The sequence below is a fragment of the Marmota marmota genome, unplaced genomic scaffold (assembly GCF_001458135.2).
Source record: "Marmota marmota marmota unplaced genomic scaffold, marMar, whole genome shotgun sequence".
Classification (NCBI taxonomy): domain Eukaryota; kingdom Metazoa; phylum Chordata; class Mammalia; order Rodentia; family Sciuridae; genus Marmota; species Marmota marmota.
In genome coordinates, this window is record NW_026000016.1 from 41,652,753 (window position 1) to 41,673,734 (window position 20,982).

At 35.6% G+C, this 20,982-nt stretch overlaps 1 protein-coding gene across 1 annotated transcript in view; it reads left to right on the forward strand.

Annotated features, from left to right (window-relative positions):
* The window catches only part of Crb1 (crumbs cell polarity complex component 1), a 193,429-nt gene that overhangs the window by 75,182 nt on the left and 97,265 nt on the right, over window positions 1-20,982 (forward strand). The window contains exon 5 of the mRNA XM_015483387.2: window positions 3,981-4,163. Coding sequence (XP_015338873.1) covers window positions 3,981-4,163 — 183 coding nt within the window. The remainder of the gene's footprint in view (window positions 1-3,980; window positions 4,164-20,982) is intronic.

The following is a 20,982-nucleotide window of genomic DNA, read 5'->3' on the forward strand; positions in this document are numbered from 1 at the left end:
GTTGTTGTTAAATGTTGTAAGTGAAATTTTTCTTCTAGTTTTATTCTTCAGGGCTTATACATATTTACTGCTATACTACACATTATCCAAAGTGGGTGACTAAGTTATCCAAAGATTAGAACCCTCTAGAGGAAGCAGAGGGGGAAAAATCAATGGAAAGATTCAATTCAGCATAGTTTTCAGGGAGAAAGCTTCACTAGAAGATGATTTATTTTCTTTTAGGACTTTCTTTTAGACATCAGGAATATATAGGAACCTGTCAAACAATGTTAAAACACTAGAAGCTTGTTTTATACTGAATTGAATTAGTCAACCTCATAATGAACATGTGTCAGAAATTTCCTCAATTGCCATGTGACTTTGGACAAATTACTTAACTGATCTGAGCCTCAGTTTCCTCATTTTATAAAAATGGAGGTGCTGGTAATAATATCCACTTCATAGAGTTGTTTTGGAGAGAAATGCAGTAATGTATATAAAGCTCCTATCTGAGCCTCTACCATAGAAGACACACAATAAATGTTAACTAGATAACAAAATTAGGTTCACCATTCTAGGTCCTATGGCTAGCACCTAGTGGTCCATTGCTTACTTAAGGAAAGAACAAAGAATGGAAGAAGGAAAGAAATATGAAAGAGTTTCACACACAGGAAAGAACATATTCAATTGTGGACTTTGAGTAATTGCTCACAATGTTGGCTTAGGGAGGGCTGGTGGTAAAGAAAAGCTGGGAATAAGGTTGAAGCCAGATGACAAAGCCACTTGCAAATCATGGGGCAGGGAAGTTACATAATCTGTGAATTTAAAAAGAGCCCTCTGGCAGCCTAGTGAAGTTGGTTGAAGGAAGTACAACTACAGGCCGGGAATTAGTGAGAGGACTGGGCAGGAGTTTAAACAGAGCTGAGTCTGTTTGCTAGAACACAGAGCAGTGGTGAGGTGAAGATGAGGGACTGGGTGGGCAGGAAGTCATGCAGGAGGTTAAATGATGGACAGATTTAGGACAGTTCTGCCTTTGAGTTTCTCTTAGGTCACTTGCATGGATGGCAGTTTGGACTAGATAGACAATTCAGAACATCTTTGTACCCTATTCTCACTGCTGTGTATAAAGAAAAGATTGAGTACCACAAACTAATCTAAGAAAAGATCATTCCTTTGGATCATGAAACACTGCCACAGACTGCAATGGCAAGAATCTACTGTGATAATTACCTAGAGTCCTCATTTCAAAAGTAATTAATTATGAGAAGTGTCAGTCACCTTAAATGCTTACCTTACAAGTTTTCTTGATACCCAGATGTGATCAGATGTGTTAAAACAAACCAACCTAATATAGGAACCCTGGGCGCTTGATTTGGTATTAGATTGCTTCTTTGCACAGAGTTCTATCGAAAAACTTGTTTAAACTATTGAACGTAGTCTTGACTGAAGGAGTCTATTTATATCTGTGGTTAAGCAGAATAGAAAATAAAATCCCCACAGGGCCTCAGTGGTGGAGACAGGAATGGCAAAAGTATAAATCAGAAGCTTCTGAATGTTCAAGTTGGGAATGAGATAATGCATGAGCTGGAAAAGCAGAAAAGGATTTATGATGAGTCTAAATTACTTCCTAACCTGGCCTATGTACAGATCTTGAGTCTTAGAATGAAAAGGAAATTGAAAATAGTCCAAAATCCACTGAAGCACAACAAATAACAGTTTATAAAAACTTGCTGTGAAAATTATCATTTACTGAATATTTGTATATCCTTAAGTATGAAATCAATTATTTTGAAAGTAGACATTTAAATTTAAAAGATTCTGAGGACTCTTTAGCAGGAGCATCACAATAAGGGATTGTGAGATCATGATCTCACATGTTCTTTTAGTTTCTTTTCTCAACTATGTTTCTTCTTCAGAGAGCTGAGAAAGGATCCCAGGGTCACATGTAACATATATATTATGCTGTTGAGCAATAGATTTATGTTGTGGTTATTATTTGACATATGACCCCATTCAGGTTTTTACTAAAGTTTCAAAATGAGCAATCCCATTAGCTTCTTATCATTTGCTTAATAGTAGTCCATTCTCTGGTTTATGTGGTAAACCAGAATTATAATCTAAATTCTTATTTTCAATGATTAATTGGTACTGTTTTATGCTTTTTCAGGCATTGGTTAAAATCCACTGTTTACATCTTGCTCAGCATTGGAAGAGTAAATAAAATAAGTACAGTCTCTGTTGTGGTAGAGTGTATAGTTGGTTGAGAAAGGCAGCCATGTATACAAATAAATACATAACTAAAGATTATTAAAGGAGCAATAAAAGAAAAGGATTTAGTGATATGAAAGAAAACAGAGGAACTTATTTAGATCTGTCCATGAGGGCAAGTTATTCTGAGAAAGTAATACAAGACAAAATCTGAAAATTGGGTAAGAGTTGGCCACACAAAGGCTTGGAGAAGAATTTTCTAGAGGAGAGAAGAACACCGTTATGAAGGCCATAGGGTAGAAGACATTCCCTGGGAGGAAGGAGGAGAATGGGATTAGGTAGAAATATTGAAATGGAAAGGGTTCAGGTAATAAGTGCATTCTTAGGTCATAGTAAGTTTTTTGATTTTATCCTATGTGAAATGGGAAGTCATTGTTTAATTTTAAAGTAAAAAAAATACTATAACTTATAAATTTTATAATTTTTAATTATAAATTTTGTTTTAAAATCATATTTCTCAGCAGACTTAAGTGACATTATAGAGGCTTTTAGGTGTATGGTAGGTTTAATTATATTCCTTTAAGAACTTTATACAGCTGTCTTGCTGTCTTGCAAAATAGCTGATATTATTTTATTATCCATCAGCATTATATTAGCATTCCAGTAAATTTTTATTTGGGAAATAGCACTACACATAACATATAAGTACTTTAAAATCAATAAGAAAACCAGCCTAAAAATTAGGAAAAAGATATATAATGTTACTTGAGTCAATAAACAACCAAAAAAATGTTAAATTCAATAGTAATTGAGAAAAATGTTAACTAAAGTAAGATATTATTTTTTGTCCAACTTACTAATGACAAATTTTATATTTGCTGATAACTAATGTTTCCAAGGGTTTGGAGTCCTATATGTATTCATCTACTTGCTAGTTGGTAACACATAAGTGGTACAACTACTCTAGAAGCATTTGTCAATCTGTACTTAAATAAAATTGTACATAGCTTATGACCTAGAATTTCTGCTTTTAGGCCTAAACCCTAGAGTTTTGCTTAAACACTTACACATACGTCATATGTAATGATATTCATTGAAAAATTTTAATAGTAAAAACTGCATTAAAACCAATAAAAGGATGATTATGGCACATTCACGTTTTGGAGTAGTCGGAAATAGTTTAAAACTATGAGTTAGATCTCTCTTACTAACATGGATTCTGCAAGGGAATGAAAAAAGCAAGTTTCCGAATATAGTACAATTTGAGCTTGGTTAAAACATACACACCCACACAATAGAACTATATATGTAATTTACTTTTCTTTCTCACTGAATATTAGGAAATAACTATTTACCCTACTTTTGAATTTTAAAATAATAATTTGGGGTTGGCTATGTGGATACTTCTGATTTTTAAGTAATTCTCTATACAATTTTTTTCTTGATAAAAACACATCAATTAGAATACTTGTTAAATTCAAGTAAATGAATGGTGTTTTATTCATTTAATTAAATGTTCAGATTAAATCAAGATTACCCTGAAGTCCCATTTTATTTCAGGCTTTATTAATCAAATCTTTTTTTAAAAAAATTGGCCAAATTAAGCAAGTGATTCCATTGCTACTGATATTTATTTCCACGTAAACCTCCTCTTACCCGATTCCCCTGGCTAGCTCTTTTAGCATTGGCACCTTGCTAATTGGCGCCAGCACAGTGGTCAGCCTCTTTTCAGGCATATGCTCTATGATTTAAGAGCTTTGACTCAGCGGCTTCTCTGAACTTTCATCCTGCAGGATACACAGGTGCCCAGTGTGAGATGGACATCAACGAATGCGAGAGTAACCCCTGCCAGTCTGATGGGGAATGCATAGAGCTGTCCTCAGAGAAACAATATGGTCGTATTGCTGGGCTGCCTTCTTTATTCAGCTACCTTGAAGCCTCGGGCTACGTTTGTATCTGTCAGCCTGGATTCACAGGTGAGGCCAAGGAGACAGGAAATGACTTTCTTCACTTGATGGCAGACTATGGATTTAACCAAATGGTGTATTAGCAGTAAAACCTGTGCTACGTAAACTGTGTTGCCATGGTGCAAAGGGTCCCCCTTGTGGGCTTGAGAAGAATCTTGGCTCACATCTCATAATTCCTCTCTGCAGGAGGAAAATGTTAACTATAGGAACAGAAGAAGTGTATAAAAGGGTAAAAATTTTCATACACTTACTGGGAATTTCAGTATACCACAAATTATTTACCTTGAAAAGCAAAAGTATTGGTATATTTTGTTATTAATTTTCATGTTAAATTTTATGTGTTATTTGAATTTGCTAACAAAGTCACGGTACTTATTTCTACTTATATTGAGACCAATTATCTAGTTTCAAGTAATATTTTGCTACTATTCTATAGCTAAAGTCATTTTATACATCAAATTTAAATTTATGCTCTATCTTTATTTATTCTTACTGTAAAACCCAGAGGTTTCCAATGGACAATTGTGTTTGGGTCTGCTTAATGTTCTGAAAGCTTTCAGAATTTTTGATACAGTCCCCAATTTGTTAATAAGCAGCAATTATCCACAATTGCATAGATATCTGTGAGAAAATAAATTATAATTTAGATTTCCACCTTATTTTTTTTTCTCAATAGGTTAGTGAAAGACACTTCAGGAAAATATTTTAGTTTTTATTGGGGATTTCTGAGAAAAGTAATAAGGGATAAGTGAAAATGGGTGGGTTACTCTATTTACACCTGGGATTTTCTTTTAATATTTCAGCTTTGAAGATTAATGAATTTGTTTTTCGGTAGTGTTTGTGTAAGGTTGCTGAAGAAAATGTTTATTTGCTCATGTGCTGTCCTCTTTATGAGAACACATAGAAGAAGACCTCTCCAGTGTCAATATCAGGATAAGTGGTATTTTCCTTGCACACCTTTTACCTTACATTTTAAAGGCATGCAAACAAAATTTGATAAATAACAAACATGAAATAAATTTTGTAATGCATATTTCCCAATAATGTAGGCTGCTACAAATAACGATGATGTAGCCAGATGTCTAAACATGTTTTATAGAGACATAAATGTCTTTCTGTTATATATTTATCTCACCCCTAGGATATTTCAATTTCCTGTTTCTGTTTCTTAATGTGTCTCTCTTTTTTTTTCTTCTTTCTTTCCAAGTTATTTGATTTTGGTACAGTGTATGCATTTTTTTTTTAGTTAAATCTTTCTTGGAACAAGGTAGGGGTGACTATAATTTGTTTCTAAAATATTTGGTTTAGGTATAGAGAGGGGATTCTATCACAGCAGAGGATATGGTTAATATTGCCTTATCAGATAAAAGGGCACAGATGACCAACAGATTCAAACAGAACAGGCAGTAGAATATGCTAGAAAAGTGTGTTGGACTTGATTTCTGAAGGGCTGCCAAAAATGATTAAATGAATTAAGAGGTTCTGATTGACCACATCTCTGAGGCTTAGTGAAATTGTTTATTTTCACACATGTGAACTCCAAAAAAATGGGTTCCTATCATCAGTTGCCTTCCAACGGTGATTCAGAGTCACAGCCTCTTCTCTTTTTTCCCTCCCTTTTCAAACTCAACTTCTGAATTTATTGTCGTCTTTTGCAGCAAGTTGCTGGAGAAGGAAGGAAAGTAGAATATGAAACCTGGAGGTTTTACGAGTGGAGCCCCATGAGTAATGGGACTCTTCTATCCACCTTCCACTGATTGAAATTTAGTCATACAACCACATTTTACTGTAGTGAAGACTGAAAAATCTAGTCTTACCTAAAATAAAGAGAAAACAAATTTCATGAACAAGAATTTCATGTATTGTTCATTCCATGAACTTCAGTTTGACACAAAAACTGAAAATGGCAGACTGGGGATACAAACATGAATCCTCTAAGTATTCTCCTACTTACTTACTATATAATGATATATACATTAATATGTTAATGATATGTATGTATCATTAATATGTATAGTAATATACATACACATAAAGGTATATATATATATTCACACACTGTATATGTACATAAACAAATATATATATATATATACTTATATATACTGCTAAATACATATAACTCTAATAGTTAAAACTGGTATGTATGTGTATATATACAGAATATATATACAATATATAAACGGTATGTATGTGCATATATGAATATGTATACATAAATATGTTTGGATATGTTTTTTTAATTAAACCATTTAAGTGATAATAGTAGATTTACATGAAGTAATAAGAAATATTACTTCATGTAAATAATACAGGGAATCCCATGTATAGTTCACCCAGTTTTCCCAATGGACTATTTTCCATTCTCATCAGCAATGTATTAGTGAGTGATCCAATTTATTCACATCCTCACTAACATTTGGTTATTATTTTTTTTTAAGTTTAATAAGACATTATGATAGATAGGCAGTGATATGCCATTGTGGTTTTAATTCGTGCCTAATAACTAGTATGTTGAACAACTTCTCCTGTATTTATTTGATCTGTTTATCTTTTATAGCAAAATATCTCTCCAATGTCTTTTGCCCCTTTCTAACTGGATTGTTCTTTTTACTCTTGAGTCATTTTCCACACACTGACCCTAAGCATTTTTTGTTAAATTTATACTAAATATACACTTTTATTTATTACTTTCTTTGGGGTGATTATAAATAATGTTGTGTTTTATTCAGTTTCTATATATTCCTTTGTTAGTGTTGGGGAGATAATCTCCTCTAGTGGTCTTTGATCTCTTTGACTCCCACTTAGCTGCATAGCAATGGGTCTTAAGCCTGTAATACTTCCTGGTGGAGAGAATTGTAATGCATTCCCCTGTGAGGAATGTGTATATATATGTGTATATATATGTGTGTGTGTGTGTGTGTGTATATATATATATATATATATATATATATATATATATACGCTCTGCTGTTGTTGGGTGGAGTGTTCTATATTTGTTAACTACATTATGTTCTATATTTGTCAACTAGATTATCTACATGATCAGATCCTCTATGTTGGTGCTGATTTTTTTTTGTCAAATTTATGAGCGTAATTTGGCTCACAGTGATGCCTTATTATCTTATAATAGCTATAGGATTTGTAGTGATTTCTCTAATTCATTCCTGATGTTGATGGTCTATATTGTCTCTCTCCATTTTTTGTAAGCTTATTAATTTCATTGATTTTTATTTTTAAAGAACAAGTTTATTGTTTCATTAATTTTTTTTCTGTTACCCAGTTTTCAATTTCATTGATTTTTGTTCCTTATTATTGCCTTCTTTCAGTTTGCTTCAGGTTTATTTTTCTTTTAGTTTTTTTTTTTTTATTGCAAGGATTTAGCAGTATAAATTTAACTCAATATTGCTTTTGCTGCATCCCACATATTTTCACATGCCACACTTTAATTTTAATTTGGTTATATGTATTTTCAACCTTGTCTTTGAGGCCTTTTCTTTGATCCATGTATTATTTAGCAATAGGGAACAGAAAGTATTATAATGTTTATTTTAATCATTATATATAGTTTAGAAAACTTACATTTTTACCTATATTTTTGTTCTCCCCATTGTTTTTTCTCTTTTTCCCATGTCATTGAGATTCTTCTTTTGTAATTTTCTGTTAAAAAACATTAGTAAAATTTAAGGATAGGTATGTTAGTGACAATTTCTTTTAGTTTCCTTAGTCTGAGATAATCTTTATTGCCTATTCATTCTTTCTTTTTGGGGGGACACTCAACCACTGTGCCACATCCCCAGCCCTATTTTGTATTTTATTTAGACACAGGGTCTCACTGAGTTGCTTAATGCCTCACGTTCTGAGGCTGGCTTTGAACTCTCACTCCTCCTGCCTCAGCCTCCCAAACCCCTGGGATTACAGGTGTGCACCACAGTGCCCGGCCCCTTCATTCTTGAAGGATAGTTAAATATAGAATTCATTATTGACTCTGTTTTTCTTTTAGAATTTGAAAAATCCACAGCACTTCTTTCTGTACCCCAAGGTTTGTAATGAGAAAACCTCTGCCATTGGAACTGGTGATCCTTACAAATGATACATTATTTCTTTCTGGCTAACTTCCTCTTTTATCTTTAGCATTTTTTCCCTTTTGTTCTTAATTTTCAGAAATTTACTTCTGATATATGTTGGTGTTTATTTATTTGCGCTTATTCTACTTGGGATTTACTCAGTAAAATTTTCTTTACTGTAAAAATTCAACTTCATGAGAGAAAAGGTTTATTTAGGCTCATGTTTTAGAGGTTCAGTTGATCACCTGGCACTGCTGCCTTTGGGCCTGGGTGAGGCAGTGCATTACGGCAGGGAGGGTGTTGCAGAGGAGGTTCCTCATCTTATTGTGGCTGGGAAGGAAACCAAGAGCAAAGAGGAGGGGCTGGAGTCCTAATGCCCCCTTCAAGAGCATGCTCCCAATTGCTTTCCTTCCTGTAGGCTCCACGGTATAAAGTTTCCACTCCTTCCTAATAGTTCTGTGGGCTGGTGACCACAGGTGTTTGAGGGACATTTATGCAAACCATAGCACTCAGCTTTTCAAATCTGTGAATTTGTGTCCTTTGCCAAACGGGGGAAATTTTTAGCTAATTTTCCTTCGACTATTAGCTCCACTCTCTTTTTCTTCCACTTTTAGGACTCTGTTCATACAAATTTAGGGTCTTTTTTTCCCATAGGTTTCTGAGACTCTGATCATTTTTTTTCCCTCATATTTTTTCTCTCTGTTGCTTTTCTCTCTGTCCTCAAACTCACTGGTTCTTTCCTTTTTCATCTCCTCTCTATTATTAACCAATCCAGGAAGTTGTTTATTTTTTCTATTTTATTTTTCAATTCTATAATTTCCAATTTTTTCTTTTAATAATGTCTATTTCTTTGCTGATATTTTCTATTTTTCTTTCTTCTCGAGAGATTTATAATTGCTTATTGAATCATTTTCATGATGCTTGCTATAAAATTCTTGTCAGATAATGCTAACAACTGATTCATTTCAGTGTTGCATCAGTTAATGTTCCTTTTTCCTTAAGTTGTGGTTTTCCTGATCCCTGAAATAATAGGTTATTTTTAGCTTTATCCCAGACATTTTAGATATAATGTTAGGGAATTTAGAATCTTACTTGAATTTTTAAATTTAGCAGGCAGTCAACTTCTTATGTTTGGAGAATAGGTCCTGGTCTACCTGTGTGGACTATGAATTAAGTCATCATTTAACCAGTCTTTGCAGTGATATTTGATATTCTTAGTTTATCTTGTGCCACTGGGGCTCCCACTGGTCTCTTCTGATGGTCCCTGAGTGGTCAGAAGGTGTTGAGGGAGGGGAATTTTAGGTCCATGAGAATGAGGAGGCCTCCTTGACTGGACATGTGTTTGGCTGGGCTTCTCCCAACCTCAGTGGGATGGAGAGCATGTTTCAAGGAAGGTGCTTTCTGGGGTACAATCCCTTTTGTTGAGGTCCTCCAGGCCTTCATGGGGATGAAGAGCTTCAGAAACCTGCTAAGGAAGGAAAACACATCATCACATGCCTGTCTGTTGTTGGGCATACTCCCCTTGGCCACATCTCTGGGTGGGGAAGTAAAGTCTCACCAGGAGAGGAGCTAAGCTCTTTCTCTAGTTGATTTTTTCTAAACCAGCAGGGGTCTGCTTAATTCCCCTTGCCAGGACTTGAGGGGCTCATTTTGTATTGTACGTGAGACCCTGGTTCAACCTGGAGGAGGAATGAGCCTATCTGAGCTGGCCTCTATGGGACACATTTTTGTGTTGGGCCGGTGTGGTAAAAGCCCCCATGCTCTGTTGGTCTTCCAGTCCTAACAAGTTCACCTTCTTTTCCATGTTCAAAGTCTCTGCTGTTGTTACGTACTGTTTGTATTGTGACTAGTGGGGAGGCAAAGGGTGAGATGTCAAGCCTACGCTCCTGTCCAGAAGTCACATTTTAAAATACCCAAGTATTATGATAAAAGAATCATTTTCTTTAATGGCTTTAGGGAGAAAAACAGATGTTAATTTTCTTTTCATTTCCCCTATAATATCAAGATGAAAATATCATTAATGTAATTGATGAGATGAATATACTTATTAATAGTAAATGTTAACTATTTTTTCTTGCCTATACTCTACTCTAGAAATTTGGACATTCAGCTCTATTTTATCTTTATTTTTTATATATCCTTTTTGTTTCTTTTTTACAAAGAAAAGACATAATTTACTTTTCATACACTCTATCTATTTGCAGTTCTCTCATTTGTTAGATTAAAATAATTTTCCATTGTAATGAGAAATGTGCTCATGGATCATATGTTTAATGACACAGCTTCACTTAAGGAAACCATCAGAATTGTTAAACATAGTAACAAACTATTCCCAGTTTTTAAAGTTATCATTAGGAATGTGCTTCTTACTTCTCATTACTAGGGTGATTATCTTTCATATTAAAATATTTTCATAGTTCATGTAATTTTTCTAACTTCTTTTAATGCAAAACTGATAGACAGTGGAGTGGGAAAAAATAACTGGGAGTCTGGGAAGATAACACTCAGAAAGATGGAGATAGAGGGAGCTCTACACCATGGAGAGTGAGCTGTAGTAAAAACAGGGGTGCAGGAGGTGGGATTCTAGTGAGAAGAACCAGAAACCCCTGAAGGAGGTCAACGTTTATTCAAGGTTTCTTCTGGGATTTCTACGAAGTAAAACAAGTTATCATGACCCAAAGATTAAACATCTCATTCAATGGATTACTTGAGAAAAAATCTAAAGATCCCTTTTCATATATTAACAATTAGAGTCGAATCATGCCTCTAGATGCAATAAAAGTTACTATTTTCCCATTCCTCAAAATCACTAAAAAATTACCTTTACAAAATACACTTACATCTTGTCTTAGCTATTTGTGCTCAAAAGTGCACATATCAAATTTTAGAATGTAGTATAAACACTGGATTTAAAGGTCTATGCATATACTTAAATCCACACATTCACATACTTTTAAGGATAAGCTAAATAAATCTATAATTGGAAAAGGCTTGTTGTTGAATAAAACTGTTCAGTCCATTCCAAAATCAGTAAATTATCTTTATTTTCTATGACCACCCTTGACCGCTACAAGAAGGAATGTTGGCTGCTTCCTTCTGTTATGCTTTAGATTTTCAGTCCAGGACACGGGGCTCACTCAGTTCTAGGAACATAATGATGAAAATATATGTCCTCTTCTCCAAAGAAACTGAAAGAATTTGAAGCAAAAGATGTGAAAAATACATGAAAATATGATAACTGACATAGTGAGACTATAAAAAGGCACAATCACACAAATCAGTAAGGAGGACTTATGTATTCTCTCATGTCCAGAAGAATTTAGTGGAACTTATAAGAACCCAAACAGCTTGATAAGTTAGCCTATTTAAATACAATTGAATATGTTACTTCTGAAAATTAAAAAAAAAGAAGATCTCAGGACCTCAGTGCTTGTCCTTGAACTATCCTGTCCTAACCAACACATCTACTTTGGAAACAATTGATGTTTTATTTTTAATGTTAACATTTCATTTGCGGGGACTGGGGATACAGCTCAGTTGGTAGAGTTCTTGCCTTGCATGCACAAGGCCCTGGGTTCAATCCCCAGAACCACACTAAAAATTCATTTTTGTTTATCAAAATATTGTCATAATAATACATTTCACAAGTTTCCAAACTGCTGTATAAACCAAGTCCAATTTTCAATTCTAACTTTCACTCAGCAACTCCAATTAGCGTTTATTCCAACTAAGCGGAACACTGTCACCTGTGCCTGGAATGCTACACTGCTGCCTCTGAGGCTGGGATTTTATTCTGCTTCACCCATCTGCTCTCTGCATGGAAAAAACTGAGGAGTGCAGCAGGGGATCCTGTGAAGTCCTGGCTTCAAACCTCAGGCAGAAATAGCAGGGTTCTTAACAATGAACACCCCGATGAGAGCCACCTGGCAAAGTGACAGTGCACAGAGCTCTCCTTCTCAAGTTCATCTGCTTCAAGAAAAATGTTGCTAAAAATGAAGTGTTCACTTTTCCTTAAAACATTAAAAATCCTCTCACTTTACCTAAATCCAACTAAAATAGCCATGTAGAGCCAAACATATATTATCCAAACCTTCAGGTGGTAGGAAGCAATGAGACGCATGGGACAGTATCTTCTTCCTAAAGAGAAATTTTCAGTAGAATTGGTTCATTTGCTGACTTCATTTTGGGCTCATTGCTCATTTTTTTCCTTACAATTTCAAGTTTGAGAACATAGAGTCTAAGTAACTTGAACAGATAGATATCTTATACACATACAAAACTATAATTCTAAAAGATCTAACTTTGCTTCAATCTTTATTAACTTAATAAAATGTTTATTTTAATATTTTCAACATAGTCAGCTCATTTACTTTTGCCTTTACTATATATATTAATTTCTATAAACAAAACTATGAATAGTTTACATGAGCATATTCCTTCTTGTATTATTTTCTTACTATGTGTACTACAATAATTAGGGCAGGTCTAATTTATATATATATATATATATATATATATATATACATATACACACACACATATATTTATATANCACATATATTTATATATATATAGTATACTATATATATATATATATATATATATATATATATATATAGTATTATATATATATATATATGTGTGTGTGTGTGTGTGTGTGTGGTGAGGCAACATATGATGGCAGTAATGAGTGGTAAAACATATATATATGCATATAGATACATATATATGTTAATTTTGAAAATTATATTTATTGGGTATTTGCTATGATCTACAAAAATGTTATGGTCATAAGAGAAATTTAATGACTACGATTTGGAAGACCAAATAAAGAACAAGACAGAAATGGGTATGTGTGAGAGACCCAAGTGAATGAGATAGATAAACATGGCATCCTGGGCTTTGACTGCTTAATTGAGTTAGCATTCTTTTGTTGACTTGAAGTCACATAAACTAAACTAGGAAAAAAGCTCATGAGTGAATCATCAGAAGACAGATGCCAACTCTCTAATTCAAGTATACTGGCCAAAAAATCTTGGGGAAAAAAATTCTTTTCTAAAACAAAAGAATGAAAGCATCATTAATTCTTTGCCAGGAAATTTATAATTAAAGTCTCAATAATCCCCATTATCACACCATAGATGCTGTTGTGGAGACTAAGAAGGCCTGAATGGTTGATTTTCACCAGGATTCTATTTCCATATGAGAGATGTGAGCCATCCCCATTATAAAAAGTTTCAAGTAAAGGAATATTTTTTCTGCGTATGGCTAGATATTTGTTAGAGCAAGAAGTTGAAGAAAATGTTCAAAGAAAAGTTGAGGATCCTGGGAATTGTGCTTACAGTAAGCCATACTGCAAACCTTCATAGACTTGGTCAGCTATGTGTTTGCTGCCCATGAGGATGTCCATCTTAACACCCCATGTCTTCTCCCAGCTGACCCAGATCCCCCAGTGTTTTCTTTAAGTGTGCTGATAATTCGGAAGACCAATATCACTGACATTGCAGTTAAAGCCCTTTTACCAAGGGCCACTGCTGTTGTTGTTTATTGAACCTTTCTTCTGACATATATACGTAGGCACCCCAAAAGCACCTGCTATCACCTGAATCCTTTCTCCAACCACCACAACATACATATTCATCTGGAACTTACTTCATCCCTGACAAACTCAGATCTCAGTCCAAGAGAAGTATCCAAAACCTTCAATCAACTAATTGTTTTACTGAAGTATTAGATATCTTTCCCCAAAGAGGTTTTTGTTATACATTGTGTTAATCAGTATCCTATTATTGTAACAAAATATCTGAAGTAATGAACTCATAAAGAGGAAAGATTTGTTTTGGCTTACAGTTTGGGAGATTTCAGTCCATGACCAGTTGGTCCATTGCTTTGGGCGTGTGGCGAGGCAACATATGATGGCAGCAATGTGTGGTAAAACTCTTCACCTCATGGTCAGGATGGAAAGGAAAACAAAAACCAAAACAGAGGAAGCCATGGGTGTCCTACAATCCTCTCTGAGGACACACCCCCAATGGCCAGAAGACCCTCCACTAAGACCCCCCCTCTTAATATCTTCACCACCTCCCAATGGCACCAAGCTGGGACCAAATCATTAACACAAGGGCTTTTGGGGAATATTCTAGATTCAAACTCTTGGCCAAAACTTACCCCTTCTATAGTAATCCTCCTCATTTCACCCTAGTGATTACTTAATCAATAATTCTTTAAGAAGATGTAATTAGAATTATGATTTCCCCTAAAGTCCATCAGGAACAATCCCACCATGATTTCCATGTCTGCTTACCTCAGTCATCCACAGAAGTGCCAGCATCTCTGGTTGTCCATCAAGCCCTGGTCTCTTATCCCAGAATGCTCTGTATATTCCCTAATTTCATGCCATTTTGCACCCCTTTCTGAACTCTTCACTATATGCTGAAACCCCTAAGTCTATTATAAATTACCACAGTCCTCAACTTTTCTGAAAAATTTCTTCACCTTACATTAAAATCTAGTTTTTTTCCCAGGACACTGATTTGCAACCCTCTCAAAAGGTGGCTGTCTTATATTCTTCTTCCAAATCCCATGTCCAACTGGTACCAAAGGTAAGCTAAATGTCTTTCCCATTTTATTGCTGCATATAGACAACTACTCCTCCCTCTTCATTCAAAATCCCAACTCATTTTGATGCATGTTATCTTTGGATGATGCTGCCCACCACCTCTCCTTCTTATGATATTCTTTGTATCTCCTAGTACCTCCCCTTCAGTGACCAAATATTTTAATATCTTACTCTTTCTCATCGTTTTGGGGTTATTAACACTAATGTAGATGATCCATGCAACATTTTGCCTCTCTTGCTTGACCATTCCCCCACTCCTTTCCACACTTTGGTCACAATCTAGACCTTGTCATCACCAATAATCTCCATGAAAAACTCACTTTCAATCACTCTGTTCTCTGAATACAAACTGTATTTTTCCAATTCACTTATATTCCCAAACTCACTTATATTTTCATTGTCCTTGTCTATTATATTAACCATTTTTTAACTCATTGCCTTTTGTCTAGGTTAAGATTCTGTGGTCCAGCCCTATAACTATTCCCTTGCATATACTCTCAGCTTCCCTGATTCTGTCTCTCCTTGTATTTGCCCAGCAAAAGTACAATTATGGTTAAATGTGACTTCTCCACTTCTATGGGCAATTCAAATGTGGGTGGAGAAAAACTCATAAGGCACACACTGAACTGAACTCACATCACCTTAAATTTATTAGCCCAAATCTCAAGGAGCCCTTTGGCACTAGACCACAATCCTTTCAGAGCTGTACTTCCTAAGATAAAAATTTTATCTCTTCCTTCAAACTTCTAACACCTCCTCCTTCTTTGTTAATCTTAGTTGATTATCAAGTTTCTCATTTTACACAGGAAAATAACTACCTTACCTTTACTCCACCAAACCTACTAATATTTGATTTTTATCTTTCTTATAAGCTTGTAAATAACCTGTTACTACATGTGGCAGAAGACATTAGACATGGGTCAGAAACGAAGTCACAGCAAACACGGGCACCATGTTTACAGCGATTATTTTTGCACTCAATTACCATAGAACTGACATTCCATGAACCCAGGCAAGTACTGCACAGGTAGATTTGTGTAACAGCTGAAGAACTCTGAATTATAGAATTCACTGACCTTAGAACAAGCAGTAAGAAACCTGCTCTTTGACTGATAGCACATTACTTCATCCCTCTAAGTTGCTTGCTAGAAAACCAACCCTAAGAAAAGGCCAGAGTAAAGAACAGTCAGGGCTTTGGTGGCACTCTCAGCCAGAAAATGCAGAGATGCACATGAATCGCCTCTTCTAGCAATCCATTCCATGATCCTACAAGTTCCTGGTTAAATTGGAATTTTCATATGAATCCACCACTCCATTAACTACCTTGTTTAGTCTTACTGGCAAAGATTAGGGTCAGCTTTGTTCAATTTGCCTCACACAACATTTAATTAAGGATATTATCATGAGGACTCTAAGCAACAGAATCAGGTCAACCTGTAATATTACTTCAGATGTATTCTATAGGGTTGTGGACTCAGAAAATTGTGAATAGTCCCAAGATCAGGAGGTCTTATTTCCTATGGCTGGAATGCACTTGAAAGCTGACCTCTTGCCCATTTGGATATAGACAGGGAGTTTAGATTGACCTACTGATCTTTGAAGTCATTTCCAATAATTTCAGGGGTGATAGATAAGCCTAAAGGAAAGACATTATTCCACCTACAAAAATGTAGCACAAAGGGGCACAGTGATACTCCAGTTTGGAATTTGCTGTTACATTTCATTTAGAACATTGGTACATTGGTTGGGTTCACTTAATCCGCTGAATAGTATCACTGAGTAGTTACAGCTTTAATTGCCCTGTATGGCAACGCCCCAAAGATGCTTGGGCATCAGGAGAGGGATGTGAATTTACATTGTTAAGACTGAAACAAGCTTTGAAGAATCTCTGTTTACACACACACAAGATTGAAGAGCCGGGCAGGTTTGGGAGCGGTTATTGATTGTGTCAGGCTGGCAGAGTAGTTTAGGATCAACCAAATTCACAGGAGCTGATCTGTTCTTATAGCATGTGGAGAGGGATGATATGGTGAGTTTAAATTGACAGCTGTGGCTGTTGCTGGATTCAGCTGACCATGTGATTGTTTGGCCAGTCTGCCCTGATGAATCTAAGGGACAAGTCCCTTCTCCCACTGAGAGCAGAGTCAGGAACAACCAAGATGCTCTTCTGAGCTACTTCTTTCAATCCTACTCCCTGTTCTCAATCCCAATAAATGATTGACAGGTAGGACAATGGGAGCCCCTGACATACTTGCTCACCTACCGCTTTGCATGAGAGTCCAGGGAGTCTTATCCCTGAAACCATTCTAAAGGACCCTTGACATTTTTCTTTGAAACGCCTTTTCAGCATCTCTCTTTATTGCCATAATTACTGGGTCTGAGACTTAATTTTATCTTACTCATAAACTAATGAATTAACCTGTTACTGTTTTCTGGATGTTGGTCCAAGACAAAATACTTTATTACTCATAGCATAGCAAGCAGAAGCATCATGCTTCTGTAGATTCCCCTTGCTCCGGAGCCAACTGAGGGAATTTGATATGAGTTCAAGTGGATAGTGTGAATGCAGAGGATTTGCATCACAGCTGAAGAACAAATTTGAGGAATCTGATGTTTCCAGAGCAAGCAATAAGACAATCATTTTTTGTCCCAAGGGAGAAGTACCCTCAAAGTTGCTTGCTGCAGAGGCACTCATGAGAAATGGCCTAAGTAAAAAGTGATTAGGGTCTTACATTCTTGGTACACCCAACAAGAATTTGCAGTGACACCAATGCGCATGTCAGACCGACTCTTTCAACACCTCGTTATTTACCTGTTACTCAGGTATTTGCCACCTTTCGACCCCTGCCCATGTTTGTCCTACTTTCTCTTTAAAATATTTCCACCTAAAACTACTTCAGTTTTGGATCCCATTCCTTCTTAATGACTCAGGAATTTGTCTTTAGCAATTATTTCTTATGGATCTTGCATCATTGGCTTGCCACTTTATCTTGAATCTTTCATATCCCCTTGCCTACTTCCCACCTGAAAAAATAAATAAATGCTCCCTAAAATACACACACGTGCCTCCAGCTACCACCAAGGAGAAGTTCTCCATGACAACCTCCTCCAAAGACAGGTCTATACTTTCTCTCTCTACTTTCTTACTTCCCACTAACTCTTTCCAACAAGGCTGTTCCCACTTCTCATGAAAACTCCTTGGTCAAGAATTTCCATTTTGTCAACTCAACTCTTGATTTTGGGTCTTCATCTGACTTGACATCACACTATCATGTTACAGTTACTCTATTCCACATTCTGGACAAAATATCTTTGTAATTTCTTAATATCTGTCTTCTTCCTACTTACTTGTACCGCATTGCTCTTATATTTTTGTTTTCTAATTTCAAAGTTTTGATGTTTCCTAGGATTGAGTACTTGAGCATCTTTTTTTCTACCCATACTCACTCCCCAGGAAATCTCAAGTAATGAGAGTAAATTTTGTATATATGTTAACACCTAACATTCTCTCTCTCCTGAATGTGCCTTAACTTTTCCATTTAGACAACTAAAATGATTTTCAAGTATAATATATCCCAAATAAAACTTTTTATTTTCTGCCACCATGAATTCCAAAACAAAGAAATTAGGCTGAAGCAAACAAAGACAAAAACAGAACACACACACACACACACACACACAGCCCCACAAAACTACAAGAGCAATAAAAATATTTTGTTTTCCATATCAATAAATGGTAACAGCATGTTAACCAAGTCGGTCAGACCTTAAAGCTCAGTCATATTTGAATTCTCTCTTTAATATCCCAATTTTATTCATCTACAAAATTTTCAGCTTCTCCATCAAGATGTGTTCCAAGCATGGCTGTGCTTCCCCACCTCCACCATTTTCATGTTGGCTACTGCAATAGCCTGAGTTTTTGGTGTTTTATCCTCCACTTCTTAAACCCATTCTCCACATAGATATTGGAGTAACTTCAACGTGCACCTGATAAGGAGTCTTCCATTTAAACAGTTGAATGGTTGAGACCATTCTTGGAATAAACCCATACCCCAAAACATACCTTAGAAGCATGATTTGCCCTTGACCTTGCTCTCCAAACTCACTTCCTGACATTTTTCCCTCTTTACTCTAGTTGGCCTGGGTTCTTGAAGTTACTTAATTAGGTGGACCTCACTCCTATCTTGGAGGCTTTGCATTTATTTTTACTTTTGCCTGAAAGACTCCAGATCTTTGCATAGTGATTAATGAGCTAGGCACTGTTTTAGGTCCTGAAGCTATATAATTAATGAGATTTTCAAAGTCTCTTTCATAGTGAACAATTTTAGATCTTTTAGATCTTTGTTCAAATGCCACTTTTTCCAGAGAGGTCTTTCTAAATAAAATGCCACCTCTCTGTGAACCCCAACACATATATATGCCCATATCCTACTCCTCTACTGTAATTAATTTATTCATATTATTAATTACTCAAATCTTATGCATATGTGCGCATGCTCACATGCCCCCTTTCTCATACTCCAGTTTATTTTTCAGCTCTCCCCTTTCTCAGTCCTGACGAAAAGTGTTCACCGTGATATAGCTTCAGGACCTAGCACAGTGCCTAGCTCATGATTAGGAGTCCAAGAAATATTTGTTGAGTATAAAAATATTAAAATCACTCAATTGAAGTTTCAGTTAAATCTCAAGAGCTCTCGGTAAAAAATATTGATCATCAAACCCACAACGGCAGGTGAAGTTTCACCTTTTTCAGCTAAAAACTTTGATTAACCTTAGGAAGATTCTTTCTAAGCCAGAAAGAAAAGATTCTCCTGAGCCAGATGGAATTCATTGAGGTTCAGAATTCTTGCTCAAATTAGAATCTATGCCAATTTTGATAAATTGAGTTTTCCCTGCCAGTTGACAAAATTTGAAAAATGTGCTCTTACTTTTGATTGACCTTCAATTTTCAGGAGGCTATTTCAGGAGTTTCTATTTTCCTGTCAAGAATTTAAGGATTGATGAGGAAAAATTGAAGTGTCGTACAAGAACTTTTATTTTAGTGAGATACATATATTTTAGTAATATACAGTTTAAAAATGAAATCTTTAAAATTTTTATAATTTTATGATTTCTCCCCTTTTTTCAAAAATGGAGCACACCAAATCTGTAGAAATTACTATTGGGGGATGTGATTAGGATCATTTGTGTCGTGAAACACATCACAGCTTAAGGCAAAGCTGGCACAGCTCTGTGCCTACTGTTACCCTCTGGCACTACCTTGGAGTCCAGTGTATATTTTTAGTTCATTGGTTTGTGACAAAAGCAATTTTCTCAGTTAGATGTTTTAGTAGAGCCAGGCTGATTGAGTGATCTTCTTAAGGCAGAGTCACAAGGTTTTGTTGACATATAAAGATGTTATTTGATGGTTGTCAGCGTTCTTTTTCCATTTGACTCCTTGATCTATCTCCCATAGTATGTGAACAGTGGGGAATGGACAAGATGTAACTGTGGGGTGAGCCCTTCTTGGCACATGTAAAACTACGGATACTTCCTAAGCATTGCACTACAATGCAGATTCTAGCCATTGAAGGTTTTTCGAATGGAATCAAGCAAACCTTCCTGCTTCTCACAAAAGAAGTTAATTTTTATTTAACCTGTATCCATGATTTAGATCATTGCATGTTTATTATTGGATTTTTCCAGATAGTTCTAGTGCTATCTTGAAGACACAGAGTGACCTGATTTACTCCTCACTTCTGTTTTCTCTAATTCACTTACTCGCCTGGCTTTTCTCCCCAGTTACAATGGGTCTTAATAAATCCATCATATGAAGCATTCTTAGATCCAAAACTCTATCAACCTTTTCAGAAAATATAAGAACAGGGTTCACTTTTGATGTTGATGAGATGGAGCCATAAGAATTTCAGGCTTGGCTGAACTTCTCTTAGGGCAGTCTGAGCCCAACAAGAAAAAGGATCTGAGTGAAACACTTCATAAATGTCACAGATGCATCTCTGCTGAAGCCATCTATGTTCATTGCCTTCTTCAGTAAGTTTTCTTCAAAATTACTCCTATCAAAAGGCAGAGTACCTTCTAATAAAATCACAGTAATTCAGATATGGTAAGATCTCATCTTTCTTTTAATTTATTTTTGGGACTA